The sequence below is a fragment of the Pygocentrus nattereri genome, chromosome 7 (assembly GCF_015220715.1).
Source record: "Pygocentrus nattereri isolate fPygNat1 chromosome 7, fPygNat1.pri, whole genome shotgun sequence".
NCBI lineage: Eukaryota > Metazoa > Chordata > Actinopteri > Characiformes > Serrasalmidae > Pygocentrus > Pygocentrus nattereri.
In genome coordinates this window covers 6,036,497-6,060,389 of record NC_051217.1, presented here as the reverse complement: position 1 = coordinate 6,060,389, position 23,893 = coordinate 6,036,497, and the positions used below count along the sequence as shown (strand labels likewise).

Genomic DNA, 23,893 nt, shown 5'->3' with positions numbered 1-23,893 from the left:
ATACAATAAAATTTCTCAATTTCAACATTTGATACATGGTTTACATGATTTGCATATCATGGCATTCTATTTTATTTACACTCTGCACAGCATCCCATTTTTTTTCAGGAATAGGGTTATATAATCAGAGTTTTCACTCCAAATACTGAGACTGACTGCTGCCTGAGCATCATTACTGTCAGACTGCAACAGTAAGTACGTACACAGCTCTGTTCTTCTTGCATTTTAAACAACCTTCCTTTTCCATTTTTAAAACCAGTTCAAAGAAACACAGTTCTTTCACAAATATTACCACACAAACAAGACAAGCCACCCAGCAGAGCTAATCATACTTTCATTATTCTGTAAAAACCATGAAGGAGCTTTCACAAGTAGCGTACATATTTAAGCTGAAGGCCTCCCGCACATTATAAATGTAGCACATGAAAATGCCAATCCAAACCCCGTCTACTTTTGTTTTTATCTCCTTCCTCTCCCCTCACCTCGCACCCTGATTTAATTTGAGAATTGGGGAACATAATGTTCTGCCATCACAGAACAACAGCTAAAAAAGAACCTAGGGCTTATTAAATTTTAATAAGGTTCTCCAGGCAACTTTCCCCTGCCGTAATTGCTTTGTGTATTCCCCCTATGGGGACCCCCGCTCTTGTTTGTTATCAGCATACAGCCACTGAAGTCGCAGCCAATGAGAGTAGCTCACTCTCACTCTCTCTCTTTCTCTCTCTCTCATCTTTATATTCCTCTCTCCTCCGTTCTAAACATTAAAAACCCACAGCATATTCCACCAGCCTAATTATTATCGATATTCTTCCTTTAAAACTCATGACTTTCTCTCCCCTGGAAGGAACAAAACAGTGTTAACTGGAAATTACTGCTCTCCCCCTATTTCAAAGTAGCTTTTCTACATTACAGGAAATGAGGGGCTAGTGAGCAGCATTGATCTGAATTATGTCTCGTGTTGATGGATGTCATAACAAAGTCAATATGATTATCACACAAGTGTAGCTCAATACCTACATTTCATAATCCCCTGACTGTTAAGAATGATGAATGAATCCATCTCGTATCCGTTTGCGCTTAAATCAGTCTGAACAGATGAAGAGAGTAAAACAACGTTGTTACATGGCACATGTCACAACATTTCACATCATGCTGAGACTGCCTGGCACAAATAACACAAGTCAATGCCAGACACAACACTTGAATTCAGACCGCTTCTAAAATCTTAAAGTCGCTGTCTGTCTATCTCTCTCTCACATACACAGAAACACTCTGGTACATTTGCTCATGTGTCTGCAAAATTCTGCGCACAATCACCTGAATAAAGTTACACAGGAACTTTTAAAAATAAAAGTGCTAAAAGTGGTTCTTCACAGCAATGCCACTTTCAAGACCCTTAAAAAACTTTCAAATGAGTGGTTTCTGTAGATTTTTCCAACAGAACCATCGACTGAAACATTCTCTAGGAAACAAAAAGTATTTCTTCTACCACAACAATCATTGCAAAGGCTCAACCAGGTCTTAAAAGTGAAAAAGTTTCAGAAGTAAGCATAAAGGTTAATGAGATTCTGGAATAATCATGAGGAATAACCATTCATCCTCTCGCTGTCTAACCTCTCTGACAGGTCTACAAAAACAGCACAGTACATGCCGTCCCCCTGGTACACCACAACATTCAGCCAGGGCTTTCAAAATCATCTGAGGTGTCTGTTCATTTTAAATAAACAGGAAAATGAGGATCTTCTGCCATGTTCTGAATGCTGAAATTGCATACCTCCGGTTAAGAGTGCGTGAGCAGGAAAATTGGGCTGCCTCAGCGGAGGCAAGATGAGCTTTTTCAAACAGGGCAGCCAGCAGCTGGAGGGGCTGTCATAACTGAGGCGGAGATAGAGACAGATCTGCTAGTGTGGAGTTGCACTCGAGCAGATAGGTGTTCGACACCTTTGGAAGGAAACTTGACTCATTCCCATTCACTCTCATAGAGTGGCTGCTCTTTCCCCCTATCTTCATATCTTCATCACTAAGCCACAGCCACTCTCTCTGCCATGGCATCACACACCAGTCTGGTCATCCTGCTGGCCGTGCACCTCCAAGGCAGAGCCAAGGCCTAAGAATTAAGGAGGGCAATATGAGCTCATATTTACCATATGATTCATATTTGAACAATATTTTCAGCCCATTTATTTGGTCATCCCTAGTAGATGATCTACAGATGTTCAAATGATAAACAAACTCAGCTGATTCTCAACAGTGTTATGGTTAGGTTTAGGATTAGGGTTAGTATTAGGACCAGGGTGAGGGTTAGGTTTAGGTTTTGGGTTGAGGTTAAGCGTCCACAAAGCATCTACAGGGGGCCATCCAAACAAAGTGATGACATATTTTTCGGGAGAACAACAATATTTTATTGCTGCCAGAACAAAAACATTTTTGTCATTTTTCAGTGTTTGACATAATTTGAAGGTACTTGTTGCCCTTTGCATAAATTTTATGATATATGGAAAAAAGACCAAAAATTACTTGGAAAAATGTCAGGTTCCATTTACTTACATTGAAAGTCAAGCATGTTTTTACCTTCTCTTGTAAAGTTACCATTTTGGGGATACAAGATTTTGTTCCGACAACTGTGATATCCATAACATACCAAAAACCAAATTAATTAAAGGACCCATATCATGGAAAACAGTGTGCTCACTTTATGAAATAATTTTAATGTATTATGTGCAACTGGTTACAGTGTTAATGTAAATCTTACTCCACAGTCCATACTGTTCATACATGGAAACTAATGGCCTGTTTATTGCTTTTGTGATGTCATAAAAACCAACATATCCACAATCCAGAATCATAATCCAACTACTCAGCATACAGCAGGCTAACCTGCCTATTTATACTGAAGTTGTAAGAAGTATTTCATTCACACTGATTTCAGAATGAGGCACATATAGGACAGCCAATCAGAAGAGAGGTGATTTACATGTGTGAATATTAAGGGCAGAAAAAAACAAGAAAAAAAACAACATTGGAAAATAGTCATGTAAAAAATAATGACACAAACATTGTCAATGGACTTCAAGGGAAAAAAATACAAGAAAAATGTAAGATATGGGCCCTTTAATTAATATTAGTAATAATAATAAGCAGAAGAATGTTTCTAAAAATGCAATGCAACTCTTGAAACTATGATGTTATGCTTTATGCTCAATTTATCAGAACTGTTTCAGCTGTTCATGGTCACATTTAATTAAAAGGGCAGGCATGTTTGTGGTTTGTTGTTTCATGTTTTATCACTGTTTCTACAATAAATATTATAAGACGTCATACTGGTATCCTTTTATATCAGTATACCTCCCACCTTTAGTCTGAACTGGTCACAGCAGGGTTGACCCTCCTGCCAAGCTAGCAGTCTGCCAGGCCACAGCATGCAGAGAGAGCAGAGCCATGGAGCAGCATGACGCCCGCACCACGCAGATGTACTAACAGAGCCCTCTCGCCACTCAGAGAGAATAAACACTCCTCAGGCCCTTATTCACAGTACTCAAATAAAAATGAACATTTATTGTCTAATCAAAACAAAACAAAAACACACACAAAAAAACACTGTGTACACAATGTTCTTCCCCCATTTCTGTTTTTTGAGTTATCTATTGAGAGTTAATTACATCATGAAAGTGTCTTTGCGATAAGCTGACTAGCATAGATACGTACTGCCTGTTCTGTCTCTTACGGAGAAGCAACTGGGTAAATAAATATTTGCAGGCAAGCGAACAGCACGTCTCAATCACACACCCAAAAAATAATTTACAAATAGATGTTTTCTTTAGATACAGCCATCCATTTTCTAAGCCGCTTCTCCGTCAGGGTCGCGGGGGGATGCTGGAGCCTATCCCAGCAGTCTTCGGGCGGAAGGCAGGATACACCCTGGACAGGTCGCCAGTCCATCGCAGGGCAGACAGACACTCACACCTAGGGGCAATTTAGCATGTCCAATTGGCCTGACTGCATGTCTTTTGGACTGTGAGAGGAAACTGGAGGAAACCCCCGCAGACACGGGGAGAACATGCAAACTCCACACAGAGAGGACCCTGGCCGCCCGGCCGGGGAATCAAACGCAGGCCCTCCTCGCTGGGAGGCGACAGCGCTACCCACCACGCCACCGTGCCGCCTCTTTAGTTACAAATACATAAAAAAGGGGTTTGTCAAAGCATTAAATTGAGCCAGAAGCAGACATTAATGTTTTAGTAGATGTTCTCTTCGACTGCTGGGATAGGCTCCAGCACCCCCCCGCGACCCTGACGGAGAAGCGGCTTAGAAAATGGACGGATGGATGGACAGATGTTCTCTTCAGTAAAAGTAAACCATGTCGAGATCCAGTTACAAGTTACAAGTTATAGCATGTCGAGATCAAGTTACATGTTATAGCATTTTTAACCATTACATAACCATTATAGCTGCCGTAGGAGCGCAAGAGGCATGGCCATGCAAAGTGGCCACGTGTGAAGGCTTGTGGGAGGTGCTGTGCTTGCGTTAGCAGAGACATTTCTTGTAAATAAGTTGCTGTTAGCTTTATGAAGCTTTATGAAGCTTTATGTGTTGCTCGTGCTTTACTATGTTGGGCTGTGGGGTAGAAGTGCATTTATTTATTTATTTTATGGCCAATGCAACAGTATATGTATTGTAGTGAGAAAAATGGGTATTATGTTGTGTACACTGTTTGATCTGAGGAATGGCTCGCTCAACGAATTTAGAGGGGATTGCAATTTTATGATCAAAACAAACTTCAAAAAGTGTTAAAAGCAAAGCCAAGGCTACTCATCAGAATGTTTCCCATTTTCATTTTCTCCTCCTCTCACTGTTCTTGGAGCAGAAAGAAACCTTTTAAGGCTACATAGTTACGTAACTCTCATACTTCACATCCTGGAGGATAACCCTTCTGAGAAATACTAGGCTTTGCAACTGATAGTAACATATTCTACACTGTCTGATGAAGTTTTAACTAAAACCTGGTTAGAACATTTAGTATCAGTATCAATAAGTCAGTGATGTATCTTGGACACCCACAAAACCTTTGCTTCACTCCAAAAAATCCCACCTCATCAATCACCAAATCAAGACATGACTGGCAGATTTCACTGCCAGCTTCTATTTATGTTGGTAGTGAATTTGAGGCATAAAGCAGTAAGTTGATAATATTAGTTCATTTTGGAATATTTAAATTAATCTTACAAATTGCACCTTTCAAAGACAGTATGGAAATTGTAAGCATTTGTACAAGTAACTTATTTCACATTTTTAATGTAAACTACCTGCTTTTTACTATGTTCTAACATTACAACTTCACACTCTATGCTCACATCAGTCACTGACCCATCTACAAACTGGAAAGAAGCAAGGTTGATCTTTCAGACTTAAAAGTTCCTATTCCTTAGGCAAACTTCCTGCCCTTAACCGCAGGAAGCCAGGGGCTGTCAGTCTCCTGTCTGTTGCTGAATGGCCCTGCCACTGCTCACCGTGCTGGATCGATCCAAGACTAAGAAGACAGCAACACTGGAGGATCAGACTTCAGCTCCCACCCCGTCACTCCAGTGCCCAAGGCACAGGCACCACGCCAAGCAAGCGCTCCGCCATCAACTCTCAGTGGAGAAATACAGCAGCACTCGGCACACAAGGCCTCACGCAGAAGCACACATTCACTGACGGCCAACAGAATTGCACTCAGCATCAGTCAAGGGGAGTGTCACTGGCTCCTATGAAGAGTTATTGGTTTTGCTCTATAAATGCTCTGTGGGACATGGATTATTATGGATGGTGACCTGCTGTGCCTGTCTTTACACTGACTTAAGGATGAGACACTTTAAAAGGACCAATTCATACATTAGCAGGTTCCTTGTTTAATCCTTTTTAATCCACACATTCAGAAAAGCAAATCAAAACGACTGTGGTAAAGAGAGAATATGTCACCACTTTACTTTGAGGGCCACAGACATCATAAACACATGAAGTACTGCTTTGATCAGGTTAAACAGTTGTAGCTGGACACTCTTGTTCTATGATGTGATGTCTCACATTTCAGTCTTCCCACTTTTCAGGTGATCACTACCATGAAAACCTGTAAGAACTGAATATGAATGTACCTTAATTATTACATAAATTAATATCATTCTTCTCTATTAAGGCATGCTTGAGACGCGGACATGACTTTACGCATATTCATGAATACTCATGATCCATTATATGTATGAATTAGTGCTGTCACAATCATGAACCGGGCGGCACGGTGGCGTGGTGGGTAGCGCTGTCGCCTCGCAGCGAGGAGGTTCGATTCCCTGGCCGGGCGACCGGGGTCCTCTCTGTGTGGAGTTTGCATGTTCTCCCCGTGTCTGCGTGGGTTTCCTCCGGGTTGTCCGGTTTCCTCCCACAGTCCAAAGACATGCAGTCAGGCCAACAGGACATGCTGAATTGCCCCTAGGTGTGAGTGTGTGAGTGACTGTCTGTGTCTGTCTGTCTGCCATGCGATGGACTGGCGACCTGTCCTGGTTGTATCCTGCCTTCCGCCCGAAAGACTGCTGGGATAGGCTCCAGCTCCCCCCGCGACCCTGACGGAGAAGCGGCTTAGAAAATGGATGGATGGATGGACAATCATGAACCTGACTTGTAAGGTATGTTTACTTAGCAGCGGTGGGAAGTAACGAATAACGTTTAGTCTCGTTACTGTATTTGAGTACATTCTTACTTGTAACAGTACTTTTTGGAGTAAAATTAAATCATAGTACGTTCATTTTTAATAACGTTACAGAGCAAAAATGAATTACAACCCTCTCAGCTTATAAACCAATTAGAAGAAATCGTGGTTAAGTCTCAGTGCTGAAAGCCAATCAAAATCAAGCAGCTCCCAGCTGCAAAAACAGTACAGAGTTGTGTATGGACTTTCACTTTCAATGTACTTCCCAGTCTCATCTGACAGATACTAGTACATTACCAGAGACAAAATTATCATGTCTGAAGTAATTAGTATGGTTACAGAAGGAATATAAATCAGTAACAAATCAAAAGAATCTGGACTGGATAAATAGCTATTGTTGCTAATGATTTTAATGGTAGAAATATTATATACTTTTAGCAGAGAATTGATACAATTTGATTTCTGTGAATGTAATATTTACTGTCTGTAGAGGTCGACACCAACAAGTAAATGTAAGCCAACACTCTGGGAGCTAGTGGGCAGTAGGGCTGTCACTAAAATGACATCAAGTGAGTAATCCACTTGTAATTTTGACTCTTAAGTGTTTGTAACTTTTTCTAAACTATAAACTTCATTAAACAGTAGCAAACTCTGCACAGCCTTTCAGAGACTCACGACTTTTTTTTTTTCGGGCAGGATACACCCTGGACAGGTCGCCAGTCCATCACAGTGGCTGTGTTTTAATGCAAAGATTTTTTTTCCAATCCGATTTAATATATTCTGATTACAGATTAAGACTGAGGTGTTTATGCTCACTCTATTCAACAATCTGATGGAAAATTTTCGTTTACATGCGCACTACAAGTAAATCAATCCAAAATGTCGCGCATGCATGGAGTAGCACTTAGAGTAAACGTTACCATGACAGAGCACATCATGTGAGGTCCAGTCCGAGTGAGATGAGTGTTCCGAGTGACTAGACTATTCCGATTGAGACATATTCTATTCCGATTGAGCTATTATTTGGATTATTAAGGGATTATTAGGCTGCATGTAAACGTGGCTATTAAGTGACAAAACCCACCAGACTGACAGTCTCTGACAGTGCACAGAAGTCTGATAAAGGCACTGAACCTCCTTCTAAGAGAACAACTTTGTGGTCGAAACTTTTCAAATCTCAGGTCAGTCTTCAGTCAACTTGTCAGGTCATGGTTTTCCCCTCCAAAACTGTCATTTTGACAGTTTTAGCACTTTTTTCGTTCCATTCATGCAGTTCATGTAGTCTGAAATAGGCTTAGAACTCAATTATACATTTCATTCTTCTAAAAGGTACAATCATTTTAGGCTTTGTCAAAAAGCAGATGGGAGGAAGGCATGTCAGTGGATTTTGCCTCTGAGGACCACCCATAGAATCTGTGAAGCTTTAAAGCATCAAAGGCAACAAGTACCTTTGGAAGGCAACACAAACTTCTTGTTCCTGAATTGTTAAGAGGCCAATTCCTCTGTTTCTGAGAAGAGCCAGCAAGCTGCTCCCAAGCACTTCTACTCATTATGCAAGGCTAAGCTAGAAAGCTTAACCCAGGCTGTTGTTTGAAAAAAAAAAACCTGGTGTCAATGAGTTTTTTTCTGACTTAGTGTAAGCAAAAAAGGAGGGCTAATTGGCAACATGTCCAACTATCCCTTTAAGCCCCATGTGCTATTGATATCTCCTGAGTCTGCTTCTCTTTCAAACTGACCTCTACACACACACACACAAACACCCAAACACACAGACCAGACAAAACAAAACCCCAGTGCATAAATAACTGGATGCACAGCCGCGTTGAATGAACACCTACAGTGTTGAATTAGCATCTACAATGTCAAATTAGTTCCTAGAGTGCTCGTTTAAGGGCAGCTGAACACAAATGAACACCGTAAGAGTTCATTCACCACTGTATGAGCATATACATGTATACAGTACATAGATGCAATGATTTACACAGCTCTGATACATTTAGCATTTCATCATTATTCTAAAATATAACTCGCTATAAAGATTAACACGTCCATACTGTCATGATTTCAAGTGATTCGTCTATAATGGCCAAGTCTTCCTGTTGAACAACTGTTATTCAAATTAATGGCCAATAAGTCTTGAATACCAAGTACTCATTAAAATGGATAAGTTTGCCGCTGACCTTTTAGGCAGCACAGATATTGCAGATTCCTCTCTGACGCTTTCAGAGTCCGCATTAATTTAAGCCGCCGGATGTCGGACACAGGAGGGCATTAATTCCAACAGTTTGTATCTGCGTGGTAAATGCTACTCTCTTTAAATTCCCCTTCAAAGCCGCAATTAAAAAGATCATGTTACTAATTGATGAACACACGCCTTGGCGAACAGGCGGGTTTGAATTAAACATGTTTGGTTATTTTCTCCTCCAGTGTTTTGAATGATGTTTGTTAGTCCTAGCAGATGTAGCCCGATTTGCATCAGAAATGGAAATTCTGCTGCTAAGTAGGTTAGAGAGTGGAGCAGGGCAGTTTTACAGAGTGTAAAGACTTTCTTGCAGGAGGAGATCAAATGGCAGGCTTCAGAGTGTGGGCAAGAAGCAGATGCCTGCCTGGTTTGCCCCTCCAGGCCAAAGTCTCCATAGCAGTGACCCAAAACTCTCATGCTCCCTACAATGTTCCTCAGCTCTACAATGCTCTTCCACAATTCTTCACTCACCGCTCACCAAGGAGAAGCCTTAAGAACCTGGAGGGCATTTCACTATGATGTTAAGATTGTCAACCTGGGAATGCTCACCAGGGACATGTCGTAGCAAATATGAGAAAAGTGGTACTCTCTTAAGGAAAGGTCTTACTCACAAGCTGTCAAAACACACTAAACTTAAAAAAGCCCCTCCTTACATTCTATATATAGCATGCTGCATCCCCACTCCAGAGAACCACTTCCATCAGTAGGTTCAGTAGGCTGTCATCTTCTGTGGCAGTCCAGTCCCCTTGCCCCTGCTGTTCCAGTTCAAGGTCAATCTTCGTGAGCTGGAAGTCATAGAGGGCACATGCTCCCTCTCTTAGCCTCTCCCACACAGGTCCCGAGGCCTGCCGACATCTCCTTGCCGCTGAAGGGAAACACGTGCCTTCGCGTCATATCCATGCCTTTGTAATTACCGTCATTTGTCAAGCATGCACATGATTTATAGTCAATTAAAACTGGCCCAAAAAGGCCCTGTGCAGCCTGTTGTGTGTGGGGTGAGTGATTAATGCAACACAATTACAGCTGTGAGAGTGGTGTGATCTGGAGACGAACTCTGTCAGGGAGGGAGACTGGGGAACTCTGCTACTTGCAGAAGTTCTGTTACAGGCAGAAGAAGTGCATATAGAAGTGAAGGGATGTCTGATACTAGGGTTGTGCTGCGAAACAGTCCCCAGTCACTGTGAAAACTTTATCGCCAGTTAATAGCGAGACCGAATGTTTTCTCACACATGAACAAAACGGAATGTTTAAACACACTGAGTGATGTAATACCCTAAATTAATATTACATTAATACATACAATTGCAACCACCTTGGGAGCCACAAAATATGTCCATTTCACCATCTTGGCAGTAAATATGTCTCAGTATATAATAGCACAGGCTAAAACATATATAAACAAAAATGCAGACCTACTTTGCTCTGCTTTAAGCTTTAGCTCAACTATAATCTATTTCTCACAGCTAGAGCAGGAGACTTTTACTCAAAAGTAGAATATGTGCTTGTACAATGTCCCTCAATGTTTGACTTTTCATGAGGCTTAAGTCAGCTTGTCATTCACCAGCTTCTTGTTCAAATTTTCCCATTCCACCTTAAATGGTGTCTGAGGCATCATAATGTAACTGCTGCTCCACTTAAGGAGCACTTAAATCTTTCTCTTTGCCTTTTCATTAGCTACTAGCTAGGCAAGATTGTTATCTGTGTTGCTATGTGACCAACAGTCTTCATGCCAACCTATAGGGTTAAAAGTTGGTAAATTAAAAGTTGGTAAACATTTCTTTGCTATGGGAAGAAATACATAGTTAATGACATGTAACTGTAATATTATATTGACTATTTTGCAATTCTATGACAGGTTAGGCTACACTTGCTACTTTTTCTGCTGATATTGGCATGAAAAAGATGCTGAGTATTACATACATGCCACCTTTGTAGGTTACCTCAGTAAAATTCAGTAAAGTAAAGTTTTTTTCTTTTATTTTTTTTTAAATGAGGTGTGGGCATCTAAAGTAACCACCTACAGGATTCCATGGAGCAAAACAAGACAGCCACATTGCTTTAATTCACTGCTAAAACAATAAATTCAATTGCAATATTATTACTTGATATGGAACACAACATATATAAACTCAATTCACCTGGAACTCAGTAGTATGTTATATGGTAGCCTAAGGGAGGTCATTTTTGCACTATGGGCTACTTTAGAAGCAAAGATTTAGTAAATCTAAAATAAACCAAATTAAAAATCATTAAGAAACTGCTTTACAAAATGTACGCTTTTTCAGGAAAAAGTTTAGTCCTTTGAAAGTGTTTCTGTAAGTACTGAGCTCCAGTAAACTGTTTTATAGTCCCCTCACAGTCCTATTGGAAGCATCCTGCTGTAAACTGATGCATTTGAGGCAAACTTGTACGTATATAAAATTGGCTCAATGAGAGATAAACTTCATTGGCGTCTCCCACTGTGCCTGAGCTCAGGTACTCTGAGACTACATGATTTCATTCTTTGAGCAAAAATAATGAATCCGTGTTTTCATTTTACAGCCAGTAAAGTAGATGTTTTATTAAATAAAGGTGCCAAGGTTCCACTTTCCTATCACATGCATTTACAGAATGAAAGAATCTTACAGTGACTTGATCGGTCTCCGCGAGGGCGCATGTGTGTGTACGTGTGGGTGAGTGCACACCCTAAAGCAAACCCTCCAGGACAGATATAACACAGAAGAGGACGTGGGCATGTTTTAAGTAATTTATTTAAAACCAGAAGGCCAAATGGTTTGGCATGATGTTACTCAGGCTTGATGGATTGGCAAGAGACAGAGCCTCTGCCAGGAAAGTGGTCTTCTTCACTTAATACAGTTAATAAGAACTGGGCACTGTGCCAGGCTAGAACAGGCTTTCCACCCTGATATGTTCATTTACTATTGTAAAGCACGTTGATAATGTCACTGTAAGTCAGCGTCTGTTTATTATACAGCAGCCTGAGAAACCTTAAGTACCTCAGGCTCCACAAATAGCATCTCTCTATACACGCACTGCTGGCAGCGATGCTACAGAGCATCTAGTCTGGTTCTGTATGATGCAATTTTGAGTAAAAGCAATGGATGTGGATAAGTGCTTCAACTTGTAGAACAAAACTGGTAGAGCAGACTATAATGCCAAAAGCTCAATAAGTACCAATCGAAATTCCAAGTGGATTCATGCTTTACTTTACATGTTTCATTCACATCGTAGGCACCCTAGCACATCGTCAATTCTAGCAACGTTAACTGCAATATGAAGACATTATCAGTATTTTAGAAATAACTATTACAACTCATTTCAGTTCTATTCAGTTAAAACTACAACTATACAACTATAATGCCCACTGGTCAACAAGGTAGGCATAACCCCAGAAAACATAAATACATGTTAAGGAAACCATTAAAAACATGAATTAAAGTGTACATACATGCCTTTGTATGCTGACCAGCTACTTCATCAACGACACCTTCCTTGTACTACACTTCAGATTCTATCAGCTCCACTTTCCATATAGGGGCACTGTGTACTTCTACAATTACAGACTGTCGTCCCATCTATTTCTCTTTCATTCGTCAGCCCCTTTTTGCACTGTTCTGCAACAGTCAGCCTCCACTCGACCACCATGGAAAAATCATTATTTGGGTGGTGAATCATTCTCAGCGCTGCAGTGACACCGACATGGTCTTGCCATGTTAGCACTGTGTTGTGCTGGTAGGAGTGGATCAGATTCAGCAGTGCTACTAGAGTAAATACTGTGTCTTCTTACTGTCCACTCTATTTGACACACCTTGCTGATGCCAAGTCAAACACAACAACACCTGTTGATGCACAGCTTCAGCTGGTCATCGTTTAGTCTTTCATCAGTGGTCTAAGGATGCTGCCCACAGGATGCTGCTGGCTGATGGCTGGTGAACTCTCAGTCCAGCAGTGACACTCAGATGTTTAATAACTCCAGCAACACTGCTTTGTCTGAGCCACTCATACCAGCGCAACACATACCAACATGCTGTCTAATAAATTATGCAGAGAAACAGATGGACTACAGTCTGTAACTGTAGAACTAGAAAGTGCACCAATATGGATAATGGACCTGATAAAATGAACAAAGAAGAACCTGCTCATGTGCAGTCATTACTGCAATAAGGTGGCACAAAACTGACAAACACATATGAAAGGTTTTATTTATTTACCACTTTAAGGCAGTCCTAATATATCCAAGTCAAGCCTCGAGGGTGAGTCTGAGCCAAGTTGTGTAAGCCAACATGTGATTCCAGTCCAGGTTGCTCAGTCACATCTAAGGTCCTGACTCAAGTACCCATCATATTTAAAATGTCTATGTTAAATAGTTCAATATCTATGTAAGCTAAATAGTCTGCTGTGCTGACAAGCTTGAGCTTCGTGTGGTTGGTTAGTATAGTGGATAACACCTCTGCCTTATCTGCTGTAGACTGGGGTTCAATCCCCACCTGGGTCAGCACCCTACACTATACCAATAAGATTCCTAACACCGCCTTCGCCTCCCTGTGTAAAATGATCAAACTGTAAGTCGCTCTGGATACGAGCGTCAGCCAAATGCCGTAAATGTAAATGTAAAAAAGAATAAGTACTGATCAGTAGGTTATGTGCTTGTGATATGAAAGCCTTCTGCCTATTTTCTGATTTGATTTCCCAAACTGATGACCTTGAAACTGCCCAGAAGCTCTTGGCAATTCAACTCTTTGCTCAGTTTATCTGTCAAAATATTATTTTGGAGACAAGATTATTTCCCGGAGGGAAAAAAAAACCTATTCAGGTTAATTTGAATGTAGACAGACTTTAGTTTCTCAAATGTCTTTGTTGGTGTTCAATCTCTGATCTCACTAAGAGTGCTTTTCTCATTTCCGTGCAGCAGAGGGGTCTCTGAAAAGCACAGATCTGTGGCATGTCCACGTTCCTCCGCCAGTGGGATAATGTCCATGTGAAATTGGAGCTGGTGTTGAATTAACAGCAGGTAGGCTCGGAGAGACGACAGGATCAATCTCATTGGCTTTTCATAAAATTGCGTTCCATTTTCTCTTTTTCATTAAAGTGCGGAGAAGAGATATAGCTATATCCAGCCGAAAGCTGAGCTCTGAAAAATCACACCTCAATGAACCACACAAGCATTCTGAGACTGGGGAGCATTCAATTTTATTTGATTTTCTTTTTAGTACTAATATATATATATATATATATATATATATATATATAAAGACTTTAACCTGAAGGAACATTGCATCTCTGTTAGTGCTTGCACTTATCAAAGAGGTTAACTGAGAAGAACTCTACTTCTCATTTGGTTTGCAGAATTCAGCAGGCTGGTGTGAAAGTAATCATATTTTAATTTAGTTCTATTCCCTGGTGGATCTTGGCTTACATGGCGGTTTGAAAGAAAATAAACTGAGAGAAAATAAAATGGCTTCATGCTCTATGGATGTGCGGTTGTGTAATTAGAGGTCTAGCAGCCACAGACATGAATGCATGCTGGTCACAAACTCAAGGGGTCACTCGAGGACATGGGCGGGACAGAGAGGGGAGATAACTTCATCAGAATTCAGGAGGGTGCCAGCTTTGGATTCACCTAGGCATTTTTTATTTGCTTATGTGTTATGAATTATTCATGACATCAAGTTTGTCCATAAGGAAATGACAGTACTTGTCAAAGTATACGGTTGTCTATTGCATGTTGCATTGTATGGGTTTGCTTTTGCATATGTTAGCCATATGCTCTCATAGAGAGGCCGATGTGAGACGAATATGAATGTGTTATAATGTTCACGTGCATTCTAATATTTCATTGTGCCTAGGTCTTTCAGCTTTGGGGAGTTCAGCAGATTAATATCCCTGACCCAGGCTGCCCGGTGCAGCAGAGGTGTTCACCCGCTGACCGCCTCCATCTGCATAATTACAGAGCAGGCCTGGCCCAGGAAAAGGAGAAGAGCAGGACATTTACATAAATCTGCATGTGTCACCTGTGCAATTAACCACTTGTGACAGCAGCAACGTGTCTCCAGCGCCACTGACACAAATCCTGACTTAGATTAGAATCCGCACAAGGCAAAAACATCCCCTTAGAGGAATTGAGAAGCAAAGTGCTTTTTCAGTCGCTCAATAGTCCATGCAAATCAATGCACCGGATGCACTAATACTACAAACTGTCTCATATGAACTCTTAAATATATATGATGATGGTCTGTGGGTTCGTGTGTTCTGCTGACAGGAGCGCATTCAGGATAATGGAAGTGTGCGGTGGTCCCCGAGCAGCTCAGTAAAGCAGAACTGAGCTGTGTCTCCGTGTGTATGGATCGCTGAGCTCTGAGATGACAAAATGCCTCAGTGCTTCTCCCAATCAAACACACTGACATAAAAAGATTGAAAGAGAAAACTCCAGGCAAGATTTGCCATCTCACACCATCAGCAATGGAATATATATATATTTTTTTTATTAAAAAAAAACAAAAAACAGAGGATTGTTTCTGGTTGTGACTTTCACCAAACGACTTCTTTCCTTTCCTTTTCTACTGTCAGGCTGCACTGTCCTCTCAGGGTACAATTATACCATTTAAGTCTACATCTACTGCTGCGGTAACTAAGCAGGCCAAAAGGTTCCATATAATTACAGCATTCAAAATCACCACACAGATCAACAGTATGTCAACAGTCGTGAACAATAACTCACCCACATAATAGAAAATCATGCAAATTATTTTCTTGCAGTCCTTTTTCAACTGACAATGGAGATCCGTTTTTCTCTGCTTTGTTGTGCAACCTGTTGACATGGCTGTTGCTTTCTGAAGAGGCGAAAGAAATTCTGGCAACAAAGCTAGAGTCCCACTGGGAACCCAGTTCTGCACCAGCAAGACATTACTACCGATCCCAGAGGAGGCTGAAATGCACTGAAATTCTCAGACATTACTGAGAATCTCAGTGGAGCTGCAGCCCAATGAGTTGTGACAGTTGTGAGGCGCAGACTGTTCCAACACTGTGACCGTACAGTGTGGCTTCACAGGGTGGCCACCGCAGAACAACTCGCGTGCATCAGATCATACTTTCACTGATATATTCACTGCTTAGGAGAATCAGAGATTGACAGTGATCTTGAAGATACAGTAGGGGAGTCATTGATTGGCTCCAGTATAAAATATAAATTTGGTTTCATTTGGTTGAATCCATAGGCCAATCCCATTGCCTTCTCCTGGAACTCATTCTGCTTGTAGTGATGGGCATTCTGGCACTTTTCAGTGAATTACATCAATTAGCTTAGCTCACAAAGAGGAGTCTGCTCTTTCAGCGCCAGACCGGCTCTTCATTCTGTAGCTCTTGGCATCCATTTACCACCAGTCATTAACAAATAAAGGCAAGTCAAAAATCAAAGACAAGTCAAAAACAAAGTCACAAATTGGAGGAAGTAACGAGGCATTCTTGAAGAATTAAACGAAAAGGCCAAAAACAAATCAAAAAGCAAAATTTACACAACAATTAACAGGTGTTTGGGATAATATAGGGGCAGAGTTGGAATGTTTAATATTTAAGATCCAGAATATGGTCCTGTGATAAACCAAGATGCACTGTATAAAACAGACTGCGCTACTTAAACAATGTTGTTTCACGGTAACTTGAACTGCTATGTCAATTGCTAGTGTCCCAACATTCTCTGCAGGTCTATACTGCATAAAAAAACCAATAATAAGATAATACAGTTTTATTCATTGTCAAATAAAAACATGAAGCTGTCTTACACTGAGTGACCAATTCTTCAGCCACGTGTTGCTGACTGACTCCTTTTGGGACTGATCTGAATCATTCATTAATATATGAACTCTCAAGGTGTTGTTTGTCTTTGAGAAACACGGGAGTCTCATGTTCATTGTGTAATTACCTGTTATGAGCTTTCATCTCTCAGTTTGTTGCCTGAGAGTGCGGTAAGGTGGTTGATGTTTATGAATATCATGATATCTTCATGTGATATGATCATCGATTTTGCCACAGTTACTATAAAATATTATTTTAAAAACAATGAACACACAAATGTGAGGAACTACCACATTGTGGTTGGAATAGCACAGTGGGAAGTGCCTTCCACGCTGTAGGCTGGGATTCAATCCCCACCTGGGCAAACACCCTACACTATACCAATAAGGGTTCTTGGGAAAGACACCTAACTCTACCTTCTCCTATCTGTGTAAAAAAAGTTATCAAATATCAAAAAGTCGCTCTGCATACAAATGCTGTAAATGTAAATTTACAGGGCAGTGGGATATAGACAATAAAAAACAAAACATCAAGCTTTATTTTAGATTTTTACATTTGAAAAAGACCTAAGGATTTTACTTTGGAGCAAAAAATGGCTGCATACCTTTACTGAATATTATGGTTGATTACAATTAGAGCTGGCACCCATTCAGTACTAGGTATTGGAGTATTGGGCAGATATCAGCAGAAAATGCTGGATTGGATATCAAAGGGGGAAAGTAATGAATCTGATCCTATCCTATTGCCTCCCGCCCAATTTATGTGTGATCCTATCCAGTAAGAAATGAAGAGTTTTTTTCCAAAATGCTGTATGTCTTTTATTTTTTTTGATTTAATGAGTTTTTAAAAAAAAAAAATAGCTGATAATAGAAAACACATTTTTATTTCTATAAAGGTGGTATTAATCATAATACTGCATTGATTCTTCTTGTATTTGTGAAGTCCGCTCTCAACAATGCATATCATATATAAAAAATGTTTGAAATTCTTGGTCTTGGTATTATTGTGTTTTGCAACAAAACCTTTCAAATCTATCCTCTATATATGAACGTGTTCGGCAGGGCAACTGAGTATCAACTGCTTAGACTGTAGTCTTGTCTTAAATAAAGTGCTTCAATAAAATCTCCTTTTAGAGAATTCATTTTAAAAAATATACATATATATTGGACTGGTATCAGTCAAAATACTGTGCCTTCTTTAATTATGATCAGTCCTACAGTCCAACAGCAAACTTAAACTCATCTGTCATCAGCATAAATAATCAGATACATTTTTACACCTTGCTTAATGCATAATGAAGTACAGTGTTGAAGAGTGTGCGGTAGGCAGAAGCAGAAAGCATGGAGCAGGTGTGATCTGCTCCACACCAGGCAGACTGAGACGCGTGTTACTCTGGGGACTTTGTCAAAGAGCAGGAAGTTTCATCCCTGTGGCTGCTGTTACCCTCAGCAGACGCGTGATGAGAGACGCAACCGAAGCTTTTGTAAACATCACGCAAATCAAGGAGAATAATTTATGAGCACTCAAATATTTTGTTGTTTTGTTTGGACACGGCGGCTTTTATTTCCTGTTTTATAATAAAAGGTGGGGAGATAATCCAAAAAAGTATGCACGAATGATAATGAGAGATTCAAGCTGAAAAAGCAGCCCACTCACAGTCACCTTTTGCCAAGACCCTGGAGATATACCACATCAAACACTGTTGACACTGAACTCAGTGCGTGTGTGTGCTCTCGAATGTTAATCTCACAATTTAGTTTTAGCAAATGGACTTGGTAATTGACTGTGAGGAAGCAGGTGCCCTACCTTGCAGAAGAGGTTGATCTTTGAGAAAGCCTCCATCATACTCCACATGGTACTGCTTTACCTGAAAGCCAGGTGAACATGCTGCCTCCTCCGCCTCCTCCTGAGCTCCAGTGCACACGATCTGAGGAAAAGGAAGCAATATAAATGCTAGTGACTACTTTCCATGTACATTAGGCCAGTGCACAGACAGTTTGTGGGCAGAGGGGAAAAAAGACAACATTAATGTTAACTAAACTGAATTTAACAGCATACTGCAAGCTCTTATATCTAGAGAGACTAGAGAGTGCATTTGTTTTTCTCAGGGCAGCCAAAAATAAAAGCTTCATTGGCCAAATCAGAAACATGAACCACAGTCTGCCCACTAACGTATAAAGAAAAGCACATTCTTTAAAATGATCATATGCATGTGACAGGGCATGGGTTCGAGCCCTGGGTTGGGGCCTATTTGTGCATGTACAGTTCTGTAAGCTGGTCATTTATCTAGCTTGTCTGAATTTGTTCAGAAGAGCACATTCAACACTTTTTCACACATGAATTCTTTTTCATTTCTCTTTTTTAATTTCTCTTTAAATTTACTGTTATCATTTAACATCATATGCGTATTAAGTATTAGTGTAAGTATTACTGTTAAGCCAGCTACATGCAGCTATCATGCTTATATTAAATAAGCATGAAAATCATTTTAAAATAGTTGATTTTTGTCAGGAACTACCCCTTTGAGCAAGCAAACTACTGCTGCAGACTTCAGTGATTCCGTTTTATTACTCTAACGGAACAAATGTTTCTGACATCTAAAATAAGCTGTTAATGATTTGAATCCCAGTCTGAATGTACGCCTGCACTTGTTCATTAACTGCTGCACTGCGTCCATCAACAACAGCAGAGACTGAGGCAGAATTATGCGCTGTAAACATGCATAAAGTACTTCAAAAGACACAAACAATTAGCCACAAAGTGATAAGAAGCACCCATATCAAGGGACTGCACTGATTTTGTGCGTTTGTGCCAGTTTAATCAGAGGACACAACCAATTGCAAACATGAACACAGGTCACTGTCAAAATAAGAAATACCCATAAAATGTATTCAAACCTAACACTTAGCTCAGGAAAATGTGTTATAATCCTTTATAAATCATTTATAAAGAGTTTTTATAAGAAGATCACACTTTATTACAGTTGTCTTAAGTGTATGCACTTTAAGACAGAAAATATTTCAAGATCAAATCGAACCTTTTTCATTAGCTCTGCTGTCATCATTTGGCATCAGGGTCAGTCACATCCCCTTTAAGGCTCTGAGCCATTACGTAGTCTCTGGTCAAATACACAGCAACAGCTAATGCAGCCACCTGTCCTCCAGAAAACTGCAAAAGCTACTTAATTGCTCACTATATGCAATTCCAGATCATTTAATAGTATGTCTTCACATGTTAGTTCTTTAACCAGCAGAAGTCTCTATTGCAAGTGCCAACATTTAGAACATAGAACAACATTTAGACATGTTGCTAACACATATTGTAGCGTTAGCAAAACTGCCAGCAGTAATATGACACTTTCTTAGCAGTCCTCATTCTGGAGATTATTATATTTTTACCTTTAATTTAATTGAATATTGCAGTGAAGCCTCGACGAAAATCTAATTTCCACAGTTTTGCACTTAACTTAGATGAACTCGATCAGCTCAACACACTCCGAACCTTTTCACAAGCCGCATTCATTTCGCCAAGTCATACACATCTACAAGACCTTAATGAACACCTAGATGTGGTTTGAGTGCGTGGAGAGAAGTTTTGTGGATGAATTCACAGCGAAGATTTGGGTGATCATTGTCTTCGAGTGTTTGCAACGTTAGCCGCATAGCTCCAGAGAAAAACTAAAGAAGCAATCTTGATTGATCAACCACATCAGGAGTTATGGAAAATTGTGTACATTAGATTTTTGGCAAAACCATTCCTTTAAGATAACCCCCTAAGATTACAACCTAAAAACTCTACACTTCTTTTACTGGTTAACTATGGTTATGTTTTTTTTAATAAAAAAATGAGTATTTCTATCATTCAATATGGAGGATGCTGTACCAAACACTCCTGTGTACATCTCATATATGGACAACACTAAATATTGATGACAGACATGATATATCAATCCAAAGATAATGGAAAGGGGAATTTCATTAATGTTTTTAAACAGGACAATGGCGTCCCATTGCATACCCCTCCAAATCGAGCCCTGGGTGTCCTACCATTCAAACTCATGTCATTCAAGTGCCAGTTAATGGATGGTTCTTTCTATTTAAAACCACAAATAGGGCACCACTAAATTAAAATGTACCAGTTAAATGTTCTTCACTTAATAGAATGAATACAATTCAACATTCAGGTTTACAGACATGGAGCAGCAAATCTCCTTCTGACACATTTGAAGTATCACCTTAACCAACATAAGGCAGTTTGTGCCGTGCTCTAGCACAGGGCTCCTTGGGAGTCACATTATATGCCCATCCCAACATTTTGGCTGTAAATATGTCCCCGTATGTACTAATGTACTAGCATAGGTTAAAACAAACAAAAGAAAAACCTTAATTTGCTCAGATTTAAGCTTTAGTTCAACAATACCCGCTTTTCTCGCATCTCCAGCAATATACTATTCCTCAAAAGTAGAATTTTTATTTTGAAAATGTCTTCGAAAGTTTTTAAATGTTTGACAGTTTCTCTTTGCAGATTAAATTTAGCTATCAGGAAATTAACTGGAGTACTTACACATTCAAATAAGACCATTCATCTCCAAATGATCAATGTTCGTCTTAAATCTTTCTCTTTGCCTTTTCATTAGCAACTATGTAGCCAGGTGAGACTGTCTGTGCTACGTGAAAAGTACTTAGCGAACTCACCAAACTCACCAAACTTTAGGGTTGAAGGTTGGTGAATTAGCAGTTTTAAGCTACATTAACTTCAGCGTTTAAGACCACTTACTGTAAAAACGGTGTTAGTAGGAACAGCAGAGCTTTATTTTACCGCAAATGAGGATTATTTATTCTCACCTAATAATCTAATTCTTATGTGGAGCTGTTATAGAGCTGCATGTTGCGACCCCTGCTCTAAAGCAATGTTTCTCGAACCGGTCCTCAGGGTTCTCAACTTACTTTAAAGGATGGAAGTAAAAATGTGGACTGTTTGGGGGGGCACTGGGGAGTCTGACAACCCCTGCACTAGAGCATTTGGTTTAATAAGGTGCTTTCACTTAAAGTGTAGACGCGGGTGTCTACAGCACTAGGAGCCTGTGTGAAGGGGTACATTAATCAGACTGTATATCTCTATGGTCTTCCTGACTGGAGAAGTGAGCGAGGAGAAGATGAACACACACTTTACTCATGATTTGTGCAATTTGTTGCTAGAGTGTCTTTCAGCGATGACCTGAACAAGAGGTTCCCCTGGAGTTTTTGTTAGTGGTTGAGTAATAGTAAAAAGCTTTTTCGACATAATACTATAAGAGCCAGGCAGACCTGTGGTAGCTGGTTGTAATTAAAACAATTTAGTATGGTCATTTTCTCTGCTCCTCACAAAGAGAGAATGCAGTTTTTACAGGAAGCAAAAACATAGGGTTGCTCTTCAGATCAATTATATCAATTTGTGGTTGTCTTCCCTTCAGCAAAGTGCTGCTGCTCTTCATTAAAAATTAAAGCTAATCATCTGGCCTTTAAAAGCCAGGGGATAAAAGCCAGGGCTTTCTGGACGATGTCAGAGGGAGATAAGTTGGAAGATAAGACTGTTGCTGGCTTTGTGAGAGCCCTCCAGGCATGGCAAACATATCTGTCCATCTTACTGTCACTCTCTCTTTTGCTTCTGGTGCCATTATTACTCCTTCACACCTGTTTTTGTCCTCCATCAATCACCATTTCAGCCAGAGGGAAGCCACAGATTCTCTCTGACAATGACTCAAGTGCTGCTGAATATACGACCTTGTACTACCATCAGCTTCTTCATTCAATCACAGTTTTATAATGCCATGCAAGCTCTGCCTGAGCCGGAAATGGCTACTGAAAGCCAGAACTCCTAATATATATTCATATTCACAATAAAAAACGCAGGAACTGACACAGAATTCCACAGGTACAGTCAGAGCTTCTGCCATATATAAGTCACATGCGCTTGTGATTTTCACCATATGCATTATTCAGTGTATTAGGAATTAGAATAAATTATTACTAGACAAGACTTGCATGAATATGATTAACAAAGCTAATGTGTAATATGGATTAATGAAACCAAAGCATGCTCTTCTGGCTTTTCTTTCCCTGCTGTGATGCCTACTACACTTGTTCTGCAGCTCACTGGAGTCCTTTTAGTTGGTATTGAACCAAACGTTCAATGCAATTAAGAGATCAGTCCAGCCTGTCAAAGTGCTGGTTTGATTTGGAGGAAAAGCTGAGTGGAGCCGCAGAAGAACGAACGAGTCTGGTTAATGTTCGTGTGGGCTGCCAGCTGCCAGTCTGCCTGCACATTTCCATCTTGCTCTAGCGCAGCTGCTGTGCCTCACTCTCAATTAGAAGAAGCATATGGGAGAGGATGAGAGAGAGAGAGAGAGAGAGAGAGAGAGAGAGAGGCATACCAGGGAGGACAGGGGCAGGACAGCCTTAAGGAGACCCAATCTAAAAGTAGAATCAGTCATAAACCGGCTGGAAATTCTACAAGTGTTTACAGTGCTACTGCCAGGCTGTCATTCACTAGCATGCTCCAATCTGACTGTTAACCACTAGATGTGAGGAATTATGTAGTTTGTTCTATACTATATACTTGTATACAATTACAAAGGTAATTACATAGAAAGTAAATGTAGTGCATTATATTTAAATTTGCCTTAGGTCTGTATTGACAAGTTCAACTTTGAGAGTTCACATGAACTTAAGAATCCGACAACTCCAGAAAATCAGATTTTGTCAGTAATGCAATCAACGTGTTTACATGCGCTTAAGTAATCACATAATGGGGAAACTCCGCGTCTACATGAGTCAGACTTTATGACATGTCTTTTTTTCTTAAAAACATAAAGCACCACTTTACCTGAAACTATGAACGTACATCCTCTACAAGATGAAGAATATTTAAATCCTTCATGTCCTCAAGCATGTAGTTAGTTTTAGCATCTCTCTGCTGTCTTGAGGCAACGCTGCTTGCTTATTTCTGGGACCGCCATCTGTTTTTTGCACATGCACAGACTGAGAAATCCGAAAGAAATCAGAGTAAGAGGCATGTATGCCACTGAGATATCTGATTACTGAGCTAAAATCCAGCTCTATTTATCAGATTTCTTGACCTTACTCCGGTCTAAGAAATCAGCGTATGCTGTTTACATGACCTTTTGAATAATCAGATAACTG

At 40.2% G+C, this 23,893-nt stretch overlaps 1 protein-coding gene across 1 annotated transcript in view; it reads right to left on the bottom strand.

The window, feature by feature from the left end:
* cdh13 (cadherin 13, H-cadherin (heart)) overlaps positions 1–23,893 on the bottom strand; it is a 511,235-nt gene that overhangs the window by 362,355 nt on the left and 124,987 nt on the right. The window contains exon 2 of the mRNA XM_017689216.2: positions 18,519–18,639. Within this exon, the coding sequence (XP_017544705.1) occupies positions 18,519–18,639 (121 nt within the window). The remainder of the gene's footprint in view (positions 1–18,518; positions 18,640–23,893) is intronic.